Source organism: Lactuca virosa, chromosome 7, assembly GCF_052849685.1.
Source record: "Lactuca virosa cultivar CGN04683 chromosome 7, Lactuca_virosa_CGN04683_v6, whole genome shotgun sequence".
NCBI lineage: Eukaryota > Viridiplantae > Streptophyta > Magnoliopsida > Asterales > Asteraceae > Lactuca > Lactuca virosa.
In genome coordinates this window covers 193,323,428-193,341,669 of record NC_136432.1, presented here as the reverse complement: position 1 = coordinate 193,341,669, position 18,242 = coordinate 193,323,428, and the positions used below count along the sequence as shown (strand labels likewise).

The following is an 18,242-nucleotide window of genomic DNA, read 5'->3' as shown; positions in this document are numbered from 1 at the left end:
TTAATATCTACAACATCATTTTATTTAAAACATCAAACAAACTTATTAATCAGTATATAGTTCTTTTGTTAAAAATATATCAAAAAAATTTAATATCTATCAAACATTAGTTGCCGCGCCTTCTGTTGTGAATTTATGGCAATTACATGCATCATGTTTTTCACTTGTGTCGTATTTTATGTATTTACCACATTTATGACATTTTCTCCCATCCTTCTTTGCTTTTTCAGCAGCAATCTCCTTCTTCCCCTTCATTCTTTTCTTTGTTTTTCGAACACCTTTGTTATTGATTAATGTAGGAGGTAATACGCTTAATTTCTCTTTCTGTTCAATACCCATCAAAGTCTCAATAACTTATGTGTTGTTCATTGATTTTTCATTTTTTTGTTTCATTGTCAACCTTTGTAATATTCTCATTCATTTCATCTCTGAACAAGATCAATTTGTCAAAATCATTCACCGGCCTATCAATGCAGAACTCCATTGCAAATTCTAATTCCCGTATAACAGATTGAATTTCTTCTTTCTTTTTTTTTGTATGGACATTTGGTATTTTATAAGTATTCATGTATCGTGGTACCACATCTTTTTTCCATCTTTTTGTCAAATATGCTTTTGGATAACTCTCCACACTTTCCATTCTTAAAACATAGAAACAGGTCTACATCAAATTCCCGCCAATTCAAATTTAAAGCGAGAACAAAGAAGTTTTTGATCCGATTTAAAAAGTTTAACCTGTGAAAAAAGTAATAAATAGTCAATATAAGTTAATATAATATGTGTAATATAATTATAATTTATAATGTACCTCAAATTGGTCATGATGTTTTGGATGTTTGTCTATATCTTTTATTGTGAATGTTTTCAATTCTTCTGATTCTTCTAATCTGATTGACATGCAACTAACCATTGATGCAACAATCTCTGATTGAATATCAAAGAAAACATTTCTTGTGAAGAATTCAGCTACTTCAACTTTAAGTTTCAATTCAGTTTTCAAATTTGGTTTTGTGTATCTTGAATCATGATCATTTTTTTCTTTTAATGCATCTTTGTCCTTCTAATGCAGTATCAAAATGAGTTGAAAATTCAATCAAATGCAATCTGAGTTAGAGAGTATCCTATAGAAATAATTTTTCAACTTCAGATCTTGATGTAGTCCTCATCAATCCAGAGAATGTGCATTGTTTGAAATAAGAAGGAATCCATAAATCTCTCATTTTGTACATCTCGTTAAACCAATTGTTTTCATTTAACTGAAACTCATCCATTAAGTTTTTCCATGTTGATTCAAAATCTTCTTTGAGTATTGTTTCATTCCAAATTAGATCACTCAACTTTTTCAAAACATCTGTTTTTTGCCATATGACTTCCCAACTGCATACATATATATATATATATATATATATAATTAAAAAATCATTTATATTAAATAAAAAATATATAATTTTATATTAACCTTGTCAGTAAATTTTTGTTATATGTGCCACATACACAATCTACGTCTTCCATTCTGGAATATAGTTGGTGCTGCTTGTAAAATTGCAACATCTTGATCTGTCACAAACACATTTGGCTCTTTGAGAAATGCTTTTTTGAAAGCATGTAGTAGCCATGAGTAAGATTCAATGCTTTCACTTGAAAGTAACCTAGCTCCAAAAGTTATGCATCGTTTATGATTATCTATACCAGTAAATGGTACAAAAATCATCCAATATTTGTAAAACAAAGTAAGGACAAATTTATTTATTCAAAATTTTAGTAATGAGGCAAATTATTTATTTAAAATTTTTATTAATGATGCAAATTATTCTTTTTAACGTTTTAATATTATTAAAGTAGTGATCCAGTTATATATATATATATATATATATATATATATATATATATATATATATATATATATATATATATATATATATATATATATATATACTAGTCGTTTACCCGCGTAAAGCGGCGGCGACAAATAGTTTGCCCTTTATCCTGGAACGCTGACATCTCCTTCATGTATTTTCCCCTTGAAATGATTACCTTTCCTTTGAGAGTACAAAAAGGGACAGGAGAACCCTTTGAAAATAAAACTTAAACATCAAAGATACACTAATAAGTAAAATTATTATTCTACATGGTTAATAATCAAAACACTACCACTTGGTTTAAAAGGACCATGCTCAACAAAATCCCTTCTCCAACAGACGAAGACAAAAAACGAAGATGAAAAACCAGGTCCTGCTAAAAGTGAAACAAAATGCTTCAGTTGTTATTAATAAAAGCACACATGCTTGGAGTGAAGACAAGATAACCAAAATTACCTCCATTTAACCAAAGCACAAGCGGTTAGGAAGGATGAATCGATTGAGCTTCAAGACAATAGTAAAACGACGATTTTGATTTGGCTTCATCAAGGGAGACATAAAGGCTATATTACTTGAAAGAGACTGGGCGGTTGTGGCCTAGTAATTTCAGTCTCATAGAGACTGCATTTCAATGGTACAGAGACACGTATGTATTAGAATCATCCCAAACAATAACTTAAAACTTGAACAACCTACTTGAGAATCTCATTTTTTGTAAGCAACCAACAATCATTTCTTTACTTAATTATTTCCTGAGTTAAATCATTTCCCTTCAATTTTTTTTTGTTCCTACCATGTGTCAATAGTATATAAGATAAATATTTATTAACTGTAATACCTTATTTATATTTAACAACATTTAGCTTGCATACCTTAAGCCGATGCCCATAACCACCAATTGCATAAAATGCCTTTGATTTTGAACACACAATCCAACATAAAATATAAATCCTGCATAAATAGAAAATCTTGCTTAAACATACAACATGTAAGAAAAAAAATCAAAAAGAATGCTCCAAAATTTAAAATGATACAACTTAGTTATGGTAGAAAATGGCCATTTACACACGAGAAGAGAATAAAAATCAGACTGAGCCAAGTTCAGACTCAGCCACTAAAAAAGAAAGAACATATGTCAACATGGTAAAACTAAAACTAATATGAGAAAAGTAGAAAACCTACCTGTAGATTGAAGAAAAGCACACATCCTTTTAACTGTTAATCTGTTACAACCTACCTACAAATCAAAGAAAAGCACACACCAACTTAGTTAAAAAGATACAAGTTTTAGATATGTACTCACAACTCATAAGAATTAAATTTGGGGGAAAAAGAACAGACGAATCAAAATGTTAAGGAGTAGCATCAGATACATACATAACTAATAGAGCATTCAAAGCATGATCTTATTCTTCAAAACTGATTGAGTTGCTTTGAAATTAGGCATTAACAAATCACAAACAGAAAATGCTAATTTAAAATTCGAAATACAAGTGTATACATAGAATTGTACCTTCCATTTTATGAACTGAAGAATTTGAAGAAGGGTTAGCGACACCAGTATTCCTCTAAACAATCTGATAGGATGAACTGTAGTGGTGAAGGCCGGTAAACGCGGTGACTCTGAGACGATTGTGGCGAACAGATTAGGTTTTTTAAGAGAGGGGAAATAGAGAGAAACGGAAATCAAGATGGGAATCAACTTTGAGAAAGGGCAAGGGAAATCAAGATGGGAATCAAAAGGATAAAAATTATCTTAAGACATCGATGGTTGTAGGTGTTGGTGTGGTGGTGTAGCTACGATGGAAAAATCAGACAATTTACCAGTTAAAGGGTGGCGATCAATGGTTGTGGCCGCTAATGGGGAGAGCGACGGCGGTGGTGTCCAAAATGAATAACAGTGGTGCCATGAATGTATCGTGGGAAGGAGAAGGGGCAAAAACATCCAGTGTTATAGTGATTGAGAGAAAGAGGAAGAGGGTGAGGGATGGTGGTCGTGGTGGTGGTGCGGCTACGATTTGTAAAGGAAAGAGATGAAGCAAAGAGATTGAAGTGGTTAAAGATATGTGAATGTATTTGGGAGGATGTCGTACCTTCAAAATGGTTATGGAGAGTGGCTGGCATCTGTGACAGGGGAGGTTAGACTATTCTAGGTTTCAAGTTTTTTAAATAAGAAAGAATGTGGACGTGAGGAGAATGGTAGAGTGATCATATAGTTTGGAAGAGATGTGAATTCAAATTTCAAATTTTTGAATCCCAGATTTTATGGTATTAATTTTAGGATGAAGACCTGGTTTTATGATTTGAGAATTTTATCCGAAAAGGTATTCTTATCGAAAACAGTATTATAAGCTTTTCCTTTAAGCATGAGATGTTTGTATCTTCAGCTAAAATGCTTGGACGCTTCAAATTTAATATTATTTTAATGTTGGTTACTTGTACTATCAGTTTAATGGTGTGGACGTCTTAAAAAATAATATTATTATATTCAATCTATTTTTAGAAATAGTTACATTTCTTTTATAAGATAGTATATATATATATATATATATATATATATATATATATACATACATACACACACACACACACACACACATATATATATATATATATATATATATATATATATATAGAATTTCGAAAAATATAATTTTTTATGTTAATAGATTAATATTTCATAAAATTAATGATTCTAAATACAATGACTCAAAAATATAATTTAATGACTTACATACTATTTATTTAAATTTGATCTAATTTAAGATAATCATTAAATGATTCAATAAAAAAATGTTAATATTCAAAATTTTCCTAAATGATTCTCAATTAATAATGATTATAAATATGATGATTTAAATTATAATTACATTAAAGATTCAATTTATTTTTGAATCTTTTATTTTTAAATTGATATTCTCAAAATTTATTGATACAAAATTGTAATAATTAAAGATAGTGATCCACTATTCTAATATTTGTAAATTAAATAATTCGAAAATATAAATAAATTAAGGAGTCACTTACTTGTTTGTTCGGTAAGTTGCATCAAAACCAAGAACATCTCCAAAGGGAGAATAGTTTCAAAAATATTTCATTATTATTGTTGATACATTAAATAATTCAATAGAAAAATTATTAATATTCAAAATTTTCAAAAATGATTCTCTATTAATAATGATTATAAATATGATGATTCAAATTATAATTACATTAAAGATTCAATTTATTTTTGAATCTTTTATTTTTAAATTTATATTCTCAAAATCTATTGATACAAAATTGTTATAATAAAGAAAAATGATCCACTATTCTAATATTTGTAAATTAAATAATTCGAAAATATAAGTAAATTATGGAGTCACTTACTTGTTTGTTCGGTATGTTACATGAAAACCAATAACATTTCCAAACGCATAATAGTTTCAAAAACATTTCATTATTATTGTTGACAGATTAATATTTCATAAAATTAATCATCCCAAATACAATGATTCAAAAATATAATTTAATGACTTACATACTATTTATTTAAATTTGATCTAATTTAAGATAATCATTAAATGATTCAATAAAATAATTATTAATATTCAAAATTTTCGAAAATGATTCTCTATTAATAATGATTATAAATATGATGATTCAAATTATAATTACAATAAAAGATTCAATTTATTTTTGAATCTTTTATTTTAAATTTATATTCTCAAAATCTATTGATACAAAATTGTTACAATAAAAAAATGATCCACTATTCTAATATTTGTAAATTAAATAATTCGAAAATATAAGTAAATTATGGAGTCACTTACTTGTTTGTTCGGTAAGTTGCATCAAAACCAATAACATCTCCAAACGCATAATAGTCTCAAAAATATTTCATTATTATTGTTGATAGATTAATATTTCATAAAAATAATCATTCTAAATACAATGATTCAAAAATATAATTTAATGACTTACATACTATTTATTTAAATTTTATTTAATTTAAGATAATCATTAAATGATTCAATAAAAAAATTATTAATATTCTAAATTTTCAAAAATGATTCTCTATTAATAATGATTATAAATATGATGATTCAAATTATAATTACATTAAAGATTCAATTTATTTATGAATCTTTTATTTTCAAATTTATATTCTCAAAATCTATTGATGCAAAATTGTTATAATAAAAATAATGATCCACTACTCTAATATTTGTAAATTAAATAATTCAAAAATATAAGTAAATTATGGAGTCACGTATTTGTTTGTCCGGTAAGTTGCATTAAAACCAATAACATATCCAAACACATAATAGTTTCAAAAATATTATATTATTATTGTTGACAGATTAATATTTCATAAAATTAATCATTCCAAATACAATGATTCAAAAATATAATTTAATGACTTACATACTATTTATTTAAATTTGATCTAATTTAAGATAATCATTAAATGATTCAATAAAAAATATTAATATTCAAAATTTTCCTAAATGATTCTCTATTAATAATGATTATAAATATGATGATTCAAATTATAATTACATTAAAGATTCAATTTATTTTTCAATCTTTTATTTTTAAATTTTTATTCTTAAAATCTATTGATACAAAATTGTTATAATTAAAAATAATGATCCACTATTTTAATATTTGTAAATTAAATAATTCGAAGATATAAGTTAATTATGGAGTCACTTACTTGTTTGTTTGGTAAATTGCATCAAAACCAAGAACATCTACAAAGACATAATAGTTTCAAAAATATTTCATTATTATTGTTGATAGATTAATATTTAATAAAATTAATGCTTCTAAATACAATGATTCAAAAATATAATTTAGTGGCTTACATACTATTTATTTAAATTTGATCTAATTTAAGATCATCATTAAATGATTCAAAAAAAATTTATTAATAATTAAAATTTTCCTAACTGATTCTCTATTAATAATGATTATAAATATGATGATTTAAATTATAATTACATTAAAGTTTTAATTTATTTTTGAATCTTTTATTTTTAAATTTTTAATCTCAAAATCTATTGATACAAAATTGTTATAATCAAAAATAATGATCCACTGTTCTAATATTTGTAAATTAAATAATTCAGATATATAATTAAATTATGGAGTCACTTACTTGTTTGTTCGGTATGTTGCATTAAAACCAAGAACATCTCCAAAGGCAGAATTGTTTCAAAAAAATTTCATTATTATTGTTGATAGATTAATATTTCATAAAATTAATGATTTTAGATACAATGATTCAAAAATATAATTTAATGACTTACATAACATTTATTTAAATTTGATCTAATTTAAGATAATCATTAAATGATTCAATTAAAAAATTATTAATATTCAAAATTTTCCTAAATGATTCTCTATTAATAATGATTATAAATATGATGATTCAAATTATAATTGCATTAAAGATTCAATTTATTTTTGAATCTTTTATTTTTAATTTTCTATTCTCAAAATCTATTGATACAAAATTGTTATAATTAAAAATAATGATCCACGATTCTAGTATTTATAAATTAAATAATTCGAAATTAAAAGTAAATTATGGTGTCACTTACTTGTTTGTTCGGTAAGTTGCATCAAAACCAAGAACATCTCCAAAAGCAGAATAGTTTCAAAAATATTTCATTATTATTGTTGATAGATTAATATTTTATAAAATTAATGATTCTAAATACAATGATTAAAAAATATATATTTTAATGACTTACATAATATTTATTTAAATTTGATCTAATTTATGATAATCATTAAATGATTCAATTAAAAAATTATTAATATTCAAAATTTTCCTAAATGATTCTCTATTTATAATGATTATAAATATGATGATTCAAATTATAATTACATTAAAGATTCAATTTATTTTTGAATCTTTTATTTTTAAATCTCTTTTCTCAAAATCTATTGATAAAAAATTGTTATAATTAAAAATAATGATCCACTATTCTAATATTTTTAAATTTATAAATTCGAAAATATAAGTAAATTATGGAGTTACTTACTTGTTTGTTTGGTAAGTTGTATCAAAACTAATAACTTCTCCAAACGCATAATAGTTTCAAAACTATTTCATTATTATTGTTGATAGATTAATATTTCATAAAATTAATCATTCCAAATACAATGATTCAAAAATATAATTTAATGACTTAGATACTATTTATTTAAATTTGATCTAATTTAAGATAATCATTAAATGATTCATTAAAAAATTAGAGTAAATTACACGAATGGTCCCTATGGTTTGGGGTAATTTGTACGTTTGGTCCCTAACTTATTTTTTTAACTCGGAAGGTCCCTACTATTTATCTTTGTTTCGCACTTGGTCCCTGTTATTCGTTTTTGTTACACGCTTGGTCCCTGTCTTACTTAAAAATTCTATTATTTAAATAGAAAAAAATAATGGAGTACGTAAGGTAAGGTGGGGAATGTGGGGTTGGAGGTGTGTTCATTTAAATAAATTAAAAACTCAAGGGAAATATAGTCTTTTTAGGTAAGACAGGGACCATACGCGTAATAAAAACAAATAGTGGGGACCTTCCGAGTTAAAAAAATAAGTTAGGGACCAAACGTGAAAATTACCCTAAACCATAAGGACCATTCGTGTATATTACTCAAAAAATTATTAATATTCAAAATTTTCCTAAATGATTCTCTATTAATAATGATTATAAATATGATGATTCAAATTAGAATTACATTAAAGATTTAATTTATTTTTGAATCTTTTATTTTTAAATTTCTATTCTCAAAATATATTGATACAAAATTGTTATAATTAAAAATAATGATCCACTATTTTAATATTTGTAAATTAAATAATTCGAATATATAAGTTAATTATGGAGTCACTTACTTGTTTGTTCGGTAAATTACATCAAAACCATGAACATCTCCAAAGGCAGAATAGTTTCAAAAATATTTCATTATTATTGTTGATGGATTGATATTTAATAAAATTAATGATTCTAAATACAGTCATTCAAAAATATAACTTAGTGACTTACATTAAAAATTCAATTTATTTTTGAATCTTTTATTTTTAAATTTATATTCTCAAAATCTATTGATACAAAATTGTTATAATTAAAAATAATGAGCTACTATTCTAATATTTGTAAATTAAATAATTCAAATATATAAGTAAATTATGGAGTCACTTACTTGTTTGTTCAGTATGTTGCATTAAAACCAAGAACATCTCCAAAGGCAGAATTGTTTTAAAAATATTTCATTATTATTGTTGATAGATTAATATTTCATAGAATTAATGATTCTACATACAATGATTCAAAAATATAATTTAGTGACTTACATACTATTTATTTAACTTTATCTAATTTAAGATAATCATTAAATGATTCAATAAAAAATTATTAAATTTTCTTAAATGATTCTTTATTAATAATGATTATAAATATGATGATTCAAATTATAATTGCATTAAAGATTCAATTTATTTTTGAATCTTTTATTTTTAATTTTCTATTCTCAAAATCTATAGATACAAAATTGTTATAATTAAAAATAATGATCCACTATTCTAATATTTATAAATTAAATAATTAGAAATTATAAGTAAATTGTGGTGTCACTTACTTGTTTGTTCGGTAAGTAGCATCAAAACCAAGAACATCTCCACAGGCAGAATAGTTTCAAAAATATTTCATTATCATTGTTGATAGATTAATATTTTATAAAATTAATGATTCTAAATACAATGATTAAAAAATATAATTTAATGACTTACATACTATTTATTTAAATTTGATCTAATTTAAGATAATCATTAAATTATTCAATAAAAAAATGTTAATATTCAAAATTTTCCTAAATGATTCTCTATTAATAATGATTATAAATATGATGATTCAAATTAGAATTACATTAAAGATTTAATTTATTTTTGAATCTTTTATTTTTAAATTTCTATTCTCAAAATGTATTGATACAAAATTGTTATAATTAAAAATAATGATCCACTATTTTAATATTTGTAAATTAAATAATTCGGAGATATAAGTTAATTATGGAGTCACTTACTTGTTTGTTCGGTAAATTACATCAAAACCATGAACATCTCCAAAGGCAGAATAGTTTCAAAAATATTTCATTATTATTGTTGATGGATTGATATTTAATAAAATTAATGATTCTAAATACAGTCATTCAAAAATATAACTTAGTGACTTACATACTATTTATTTAAATTTGATCTAATTTAAGATGATCATTAAATGATTCAATAAAAAATTATTAATATTCAAAAGTTTCCTAAATGATTCTCTATTAATAATGATTATAAATACGATGATTCGAATTATAATTACATTAAATATTCAATTTATTTTTGAATCTTTTATTTTTAAATTTTTATTCTCAAAATCTATTGATACAAAATTGTTGTAGTTAAAAATAATGATCCACTATTCTAATATTTATAAATTAAATAATTTGAAAATATAAGTAAATTGTGGAGTCACTTACTTGTTTTTCGGTATGTTGCATTAATACCAAGAAAATCTCCAAAGGCAGAATTGTTTCAAAAATATTTCATTATTATTGTTGATAGATTAATATTTCATAGAATTAATGATTCTAAATACAATGATTAAAAAATATAATTTAATGACTTACATACTATTTATTTAAATTCTATCTAATTTAAGATAATCATTAAATGATTCAATAAAAAATATATTAATTTTCAAAATTTTCTTAAATGATTCTCTATTAATAATGATTATAAATATGATGATTCAAATTATAATTGCATTAAAGATTCAATTTATTTTTGAATCTTTTATTTTTAATTTTCTATTCTCAAAATCTATGGATACAAAATTGTTATAATTAAAAATAATGATCCACTATTCTAATATTTATAAATTAAATAATTCGAAATTATAAGTAAATTATGGTGTCACTTACTTGTTTATTCGGTAAGTTGCATCAAAACCAAGAACATCTCCAAAGGCAGAATAGTTTCAAAAATATTTCATTATTATTGGTGATAGATTAATATTTTATAAAATTAATGATTCTAAATACAATGATTAAGAAATATAATTTAATGACTTACATACTATTTATTTAAATTTGATCTAATTTAAGATAATCATTAAATGATTCAATAAAAAAATTATTAATATTCAAAATTTTCCTAAATGATTTTCTATTAATAATGATTATAAATATGATGATTCAAATTATAATTACATTAAAGATTCAATTTATTTTTGAATCTTTTATTTTTAAATTTCTATTCTCAAAATCTATTGATACAAAATTGTTATAATTAAAAATAATGATCCACTGTTCTAATATTTATAAATTAAATAATTCGAAAATATAAGTAAATTATGGACTCGCTTACTTGTTTGTTCGGTAAGTTGCATCAAAAGCAAGAACATCTCCAAAGGCAGAATAGTTTCAAAAATACTTCATTATTATTGTTGATAGATTAATATTTCATAAAATTAATGATTCTAAATATAATGATTCAAAAATATAATTTAGTGACTTACATACTATTTATTTAAATTTAATCTAATTTAAGATAATCATTAAATGATTCAATAAAAAAACTATTAATATTCAAAATTTTCGTAAATGATTCTCTATGAATAATGATTATGAATATGATGATTCGAATTATAATTACATTAAATATTCAATTTATTTTTGAATCTTTTATTTTTAATTTTTTATTCTCAAAATCTATTGATACAAAATTGTTGTAATTAAAAATAATGCTCCACTATTCTAATATTTGTAAATTAAATAATTTGAAAATATAAGTAAATTGTGGAGTCACTTACTTGTTTGTTCGGTAAGTTGCATCAAAACCAAGAACATCTCCAAAGGCAGAATAGTTTCGTTTTGCTTCTTCATCCCCCCCCCAATACAATCCAGTAAATTCTCTATTACTTCCAACACTATAGTCAAATGAAAAATCCTGTAAATAATCCTTTTCTTCATTAACTTGTTTATCACAAAATCTGCATCTCTTTCTCTAATTAATTCAATTCAATCTCTTTTGAAATTTTTTGTATCTGTTCCTGTAGCTCCAGTATTCTCAAAACCACCCCTGGACTCTTTTATGTATTTATATGCAGCACTTGGTCCCATGTTCACATTTAACATATCATAGATGATTTTCTTTTGTGAAAATGTGAGTCTTCTTTCAAAATTTAGAAAATTTTTATCTTCCACATGAACAAACATATGTGTATGTTCTTCTTTAAGCTCATATATATGTCATACGTTATTATTGTTGACCTTCATTCTTACATATGCTTCACAGTTTACTCTAATAGAAGGTCTTCTGCGTTTTTTGCTGTTTGAATCTGTTAGAGTATCATATGCAGATTTCCTTTTTGATCCTTGTCTATTACATACTATGTATCTTCTTCCATAACCTTCTACTCCTTTTACTGTCTTTGTAGATCCTATTCTTGTTTCAAAACCACTTTTCCTAGCATATTCTTTATAGAATGCTAAACCTTCTTCAAATGTAGGAAAAGTATGTCCCTTATAAGGTTTGATATCTACATCTGGGATCCAATATATTTTTCCATTAATTATTCTCATAGTTGGATCATGTATACAATATGATGAAGATTCAACATTCCCTGATGAAGATCCAATATTTGCTGTGATAGAACCATTGTTAAGAATTCATAAAATATTGTATATTAAATCATATTTTACAAAAAAATAATATTTTTTAATAACAAAATTACCTTGATCATTACTTTCTGAATTTGTTGTTTTATGTTTTTCGCTTTTTGCATCATCAACATGCATTGTACATTCTACATTTGTTGAATTTTGCTCCACAACTTGTTTTTGACCTAACATTAACATAGAACCTGATATTAACACGATATATATATATATATATATATATATATATATATATATATATGATTAGCCTTTTGTATTAGTCAATTTTGATATCACTCATCATATTATCAATAAAAAATTGAAAACTAATGTTTTTTGTACATTAAACAATGATCTAAAGTTTTTTATGAATAAAAATTCGATTTTTAACCTAATTATAAAACAGTTTCGTATATGAACAAATGTTGTTATAAATCATGTCTTTTCAATCGTAATGTATATAAATATCGACGAATCGAGATTAAAATCAAAGTTTTTACAGTAAATTAGATTTAATCATGTCAATTTCATAAATGATTTCATTAGAATCATAACTGAAAAAACTGTTTTGATACAGAGCATTACAAATCGGTAGTAATCTATCAATTTTGAGTTCGAATCTAAGCTAATTTTGTGTTATGTGAATCTAAATTATAGAGTTTCAGTAGAAATCGATGATAATTTTGATGAGTTTTGAGCATATCTACATTCCTATGTGATCATGCAACCCTAATTGGTTTGGATCTAACTTTTTCTTTAATCGAACATGCAAGTTGAATACCAAAGCAATAACCCTAAAACTAGCATACAATCTCGAAAATTATATAAAATTAGGGTTAGAATATTACCTTACTTGTTATGTAGCGATAACAAGACAATCTTGAAGATCCTTGACACTTTAAAGCTTAGTGCCCCAAATGTTGCACCTCTAATGGTTCACAAACATCCAATGCAACAAGATGAGAGGAGAGAGGAGGGAATACCCTAAGAATTTTGGCTAGGGTTTCTATGAAGAATCATTGGCCAAAAATCATAGGTATATGGGTCTTTATATAGTTGTGGGCTGCTAGGGTTTCTGGAGGAAACCCTAATTTCCTGCTTAAGGCTTAAGCAGCCCATGGACCTCTTACTAGTAGGCATTGGACGAGATCTATAGGGCCTCACTATATGATTTCGTCCACTCCTAATTAAGGAGTCCATCAGCCCAGTTTTACAACTATCATTGATTTGCAAACCAGTCCCTCCATTATTAATCAGTTCCTATAATCCCAAAATTAATATCAAATTAATTTCTGATTAAATACTAATTGATAATATGATTTCCAAATAATATATTAGTAAAATCATTTTAAGTACCAATTTATTATTTCAAATAATAAATTCTACTCTCTATCTCCACTAGTCATCCTGTCAAGTTACATGAGTGAATGCAACCAAAAAGGACCATGTTACTATCAAGTACATACCAATTATAGTTATGGGCTTACACACCTAATCCAACAGTCTCCCACTTGGATAAGTCTAATAACTATGATTGCAAGTATGACCTCAAAATTTGAATAGCAATCGTAGCTTTCAAAAGCCGTTGTCGAACTATGACCTAGTCAGTTAAGTGTCCTTTAGATAAGTGATCAAATATCCCATCGTTCTACAAGATATCATATGGACATGAGACATGGATTATAATCATTCTCTCTGTCCAAAATTTGTTTCCCGATTTCCGATTTATGACGACTGATAACAGACTACTAATTGAACAAATCAATTCAGTACAGGCTTGGCCAAGCGCTTAAGATGTCATCACTAAATTATCGAGGGGCCCCGCATATATCGCTTTTATCCCATTTAGGGTAAAAGGAACAGATAAACTTCAACTCATATGTTTGCACAATTCACTCATCAAATCACGCACAATAATACGTTTTATAACATCAAATTACTGATGCATTTACATATTATCAATGCACAACCGACTCGTAAACAACAAGTAATATGTCTCCGTCTCAAGAATATAATATATTATCATCTCAAAATTATTGTGATAAAATCCATGAAGTAATTCTCTGAGTGTGGGTTTATCCAATACTCAAATTCCTATTTCAGGAGTACTCATGAACACTACAGCAAACATTTGATATGTCTAAGCACTTAGAAAATCTACAGTCGGATTCATCGCGGTCTTAATTCACTACTTACTTCAAAAGTATAAATTGTGGATGTTTGAATAATCCAGTTATTCGGGAAGTAGAACATGCGAAGTGAAACACAAGAATAACGTAATTAACTATAGTCTCAAAACTTTTGAATATAAATAAAACACTTATTATTTAATCACCATATTAATCAGACTTTATTCATTGTATAATGTTTCGAGTAATCAACTTAATACTTGAATTAAGACAATAGTCATGCCATGCTCCAAGCACGCACACTATGTTTATCTATGATCATTCCTTTGTGAAACAGATTAATTGAACACATTTTCAATGATGCTCATTTCACAATTCCAAATCTTTATCACAAGTGTAAGAATACCAAATTCTTGCCACTAATAGAATCTGTTAGAGTCTAAACTTACATGCAATGATTCTTTTGTAATTTCAAGGCACCAAAGTCATAGAGACTTTTCCAATGATATTACAAAGCATTCCATTGGATATTGGTTACAAAAACAATTCCATGGAAATGAAGTCTCACATTCAAAGAGCATTCCTTGAACATCCTTCTTGCATTAAAGTTACTAATCTTATGCCCAGATCTCAATAACCAACTCCCACTATGGAAATATTTCCATATTCCCATATGACTATCAATTCTGAACAAGAGTTACCTCCACTCATAATATATCAATATGGTCCTTCCAAATTTATATTATACTCCCAACTGTCCACAAGCAACCAATCTTTGGTAAACCTCAGATTGTCCTCGACAGTTGTTTAACACCTTTAGTCATATCTGGTTCTAGTCCCTTTCCCTCTTAATGCGCTCGACATTTGGAAAAATCAGAACAAGTGAATATTATAGCACATGCAATCGATCCTATACCTGAAGCATATGGGATTCGATTCATAATGTCTTACATAAATACATGATACTTGATCAGTCTCTTGCTATAATATTTCCATATATTGAATTTCCTATGTTGAAACATTTCAATATGATATTCATATAGGTTCATGACTAAGTTCCAATAACACTTCAATCTAAACTTTTAGATTTGAAATGAAGTATTAGTACCCTCTCCCTTAAGCTTTACTATAGCGAAACAATTTTGTAACACCCCGTTTTAAATAGAATAATTAAATGGTTAGTGGGGTGTTGGTTTCGGGGTGCCAAATGATATACTTTTGATTTCCGAGGGTTAAAAGTATAAATCTTGGACTTGATTGGTAAGGATTTTCAGAAGGAGGGGTTAAATGGTAATTTATTGATCTTAAATGAGAATAATTTGTAGAGGAGGGGTTGTTTCGTAACTGTTGGACTGGTACTGAAAAGAGTTATGGGAGCAAGGGTTTAAAGGGTAAATTAAGGATTGTTTTGTAAGAAAAGGGAGGAGGAGGGACTATTTCCGTCAATATGGCTCCTTGTTTGTATGGAACAGGTATAACTGTTCCATTGCTCATACCCTAAACTTAAATCATAAGCAGCCGTCAACCCCCCCCCCCTTGTGCCTCCCTCCAGCCGCCACCATTCGTTGAAGACATTCCCGTCGTTATTGAAGCCCGCCTCCGTCACCAATATCTCGCCATCGTAGCAGCACCACCATTGCCAGGAATACAGCGTACTTCCGGGAAGTCCACCAGAAGCCAGCAGCGGAACGCGGAGCGAAGATGGGTCGTGAACCGTCGTTAGAAGCTGTTGTGACCGCCAAACCCAGCTATCGCCGCTAAACCACCGTCCGACGCCATTGACGCTCCAGTCGACGGTGGAAACGAAGAGTCTCACGTTGAGACTGAATCTGTGAGCCGCCGCCGGAGACCATCAGACATGAGGATGAATCGGTGTTGTGGTCGTGAGAAGGGCAGGTCGAACCTGTTGTTGTGGGTCTCAATGTCGCTATCGCTGACGCCATCGCTGCAGCTGTTCCCGCTGTCAACCGTAGCAGTGGTCGCTTGTGCTGCTGCTGCCGGAACCACCAGGTGGGTGGTTGGGTTATTTTTTCGATCAAGTGTGTGGGTGTGATTTTGCCACTAGAGAGCCTGCCATAGAGAAGTTTGTTTGGCCGGAAACCATGGAAGACCATCATGGCTTCCAACCATGGTGGTTAACGTTGCCTTTGTTGTTCTGCCACCACCAGCCGCCGCATGGTGGTGGCTGTGTGTGCGTTTTGCTATGGATTTAGGTGTGTGTGGCTGTGTGTGCGTTATTTTGGTTTTCAGCATTGTAATTGTAACCGGAATAATAATAGAAAAAACTCCAAACCACCACCGTGAAGTGACGGTTGCCGCCTCCTGCTGCCACCGGCCACCGTGTCGGGTGGCGGTGTGCTTTGATTGCGTTTGGACCTCATTTGTGATGATTGGACAAGAATGGGCCCAATGAAACCCTAGTGGGCCCAATGAAACCCTAATGGGCCAATAAGGCCCAATGTGACATGAAAGCCCAACCAATGGACTAATGGGCTAGTATTAGGTTGGAAATAACCCTAATTAGGGTTTGGAAAACCCTAAGGGCATAAAACCCCAATTGTGGGAATTGTTTGGGACACACACACGAGAATTAATTATTAGACCTAAAATAATAATTAATAATCATTGGCAAACTAACTTAAGGCAATAATGGACTTAATGAATTAAGTCCTTAATGGGTTAAGTAAGAAACACTTAACCCTAATCATCATTTCATGTGAAAGCCCTAATCTTGCTCGGGCCTTGAATTGGGCCTTTCTAATAGGCTTTGACGATTGGACTATTGGTGGGCCATCCAAGAACAAGTTAATGGACCAAAGTAATTAGATGAGCTTTAGGGTAAGGCTCATGTGAGGACTTGGGCCCAATTTGGAAAATTAGGCCATCCGTTAGGCTTTGGCCCATTACTTGACTATTGGGTTGTTGTAGTGTGAGTTGGACCTTGGGCTTGGAACCCAATTATTAATTGGGTGTTGTTTGATGTTGACAGTTCGGGCATTTGTCAACCAACAACTAGGTTTTATCCGTGGGACTTCAGTAGTGTCAGGTGAGTTACCTCACTATACTAAGGGGTCTAAGGCACCAAGGCCGGCCCACTGGATATGTTATCCTAGCAGTGTTAGATGTTGAGTATGAGTTAATGTTGCATGCTAGTGGTTATGCCAGTTAGGTAGATCTGTAGGACTACCTGTATTGTTATATGATTATCTGCATGCTCAGTAGTTATGTTATATGTTGATATGTTATGTGGGATGGGTTGAGGTGATACCGCTCCGTGCGGTAGCCAATAGACCCGGGGCATTCCAGATACGAGCTAAGGGAGACTCGTACTGTGGGCTCAGTGGCAAGCCAGATGTGAGCTGTGGGCTCGGAAGGCAATCCAGACTCACACTGTAGGCCCAGAGGGGTAATCCAGTTTGTAAAGCTGTGGACCCGTTGCATGCTGTTCAGTTTGTTATGATATGATATTGCTGATATTGTTATGTGGACTTTATGTGTATCGGTATTTTGGGGGAACTCACTAAGCCTCAGGCTTACAGTTCCAGTTTATTGT

The 18,242-nt window shown here is 28.2% G+C and overlaps 1 protein-coding gene across 1 annotated transcript; it reads right to left on the bottom strand.

Annotated features, from left to right (window-relative positions):
- Positions 1-666: 666 nt before the first annotated feature.
- LOC145127416 (protein FAR1-RELATED SEQUENCE 1-like) lies at positions 667-16,632 on the bottom strand. The gene is made up of 8 exons (XM_079062618.1): positions 16,506-16,632; positions 12,638-12,748; positions 12,159-12,547; positions 3,042-3,096; positions 1,497-1,683; positions 1,143-1,377; positions 809-1,060; positions 667-735 (listed from the first exon to the last, which is right to left on the bottom strand). Exons 1-8 carry the CDS (start codon positions 16,630-16,632, stop codon positions 667-669), a joined length of 1,425 nt encoding a protein of 474 aa, XP_078918744.1.
- Positions 16,633-18,242: the final 1,610 nt, after the last annotated feature.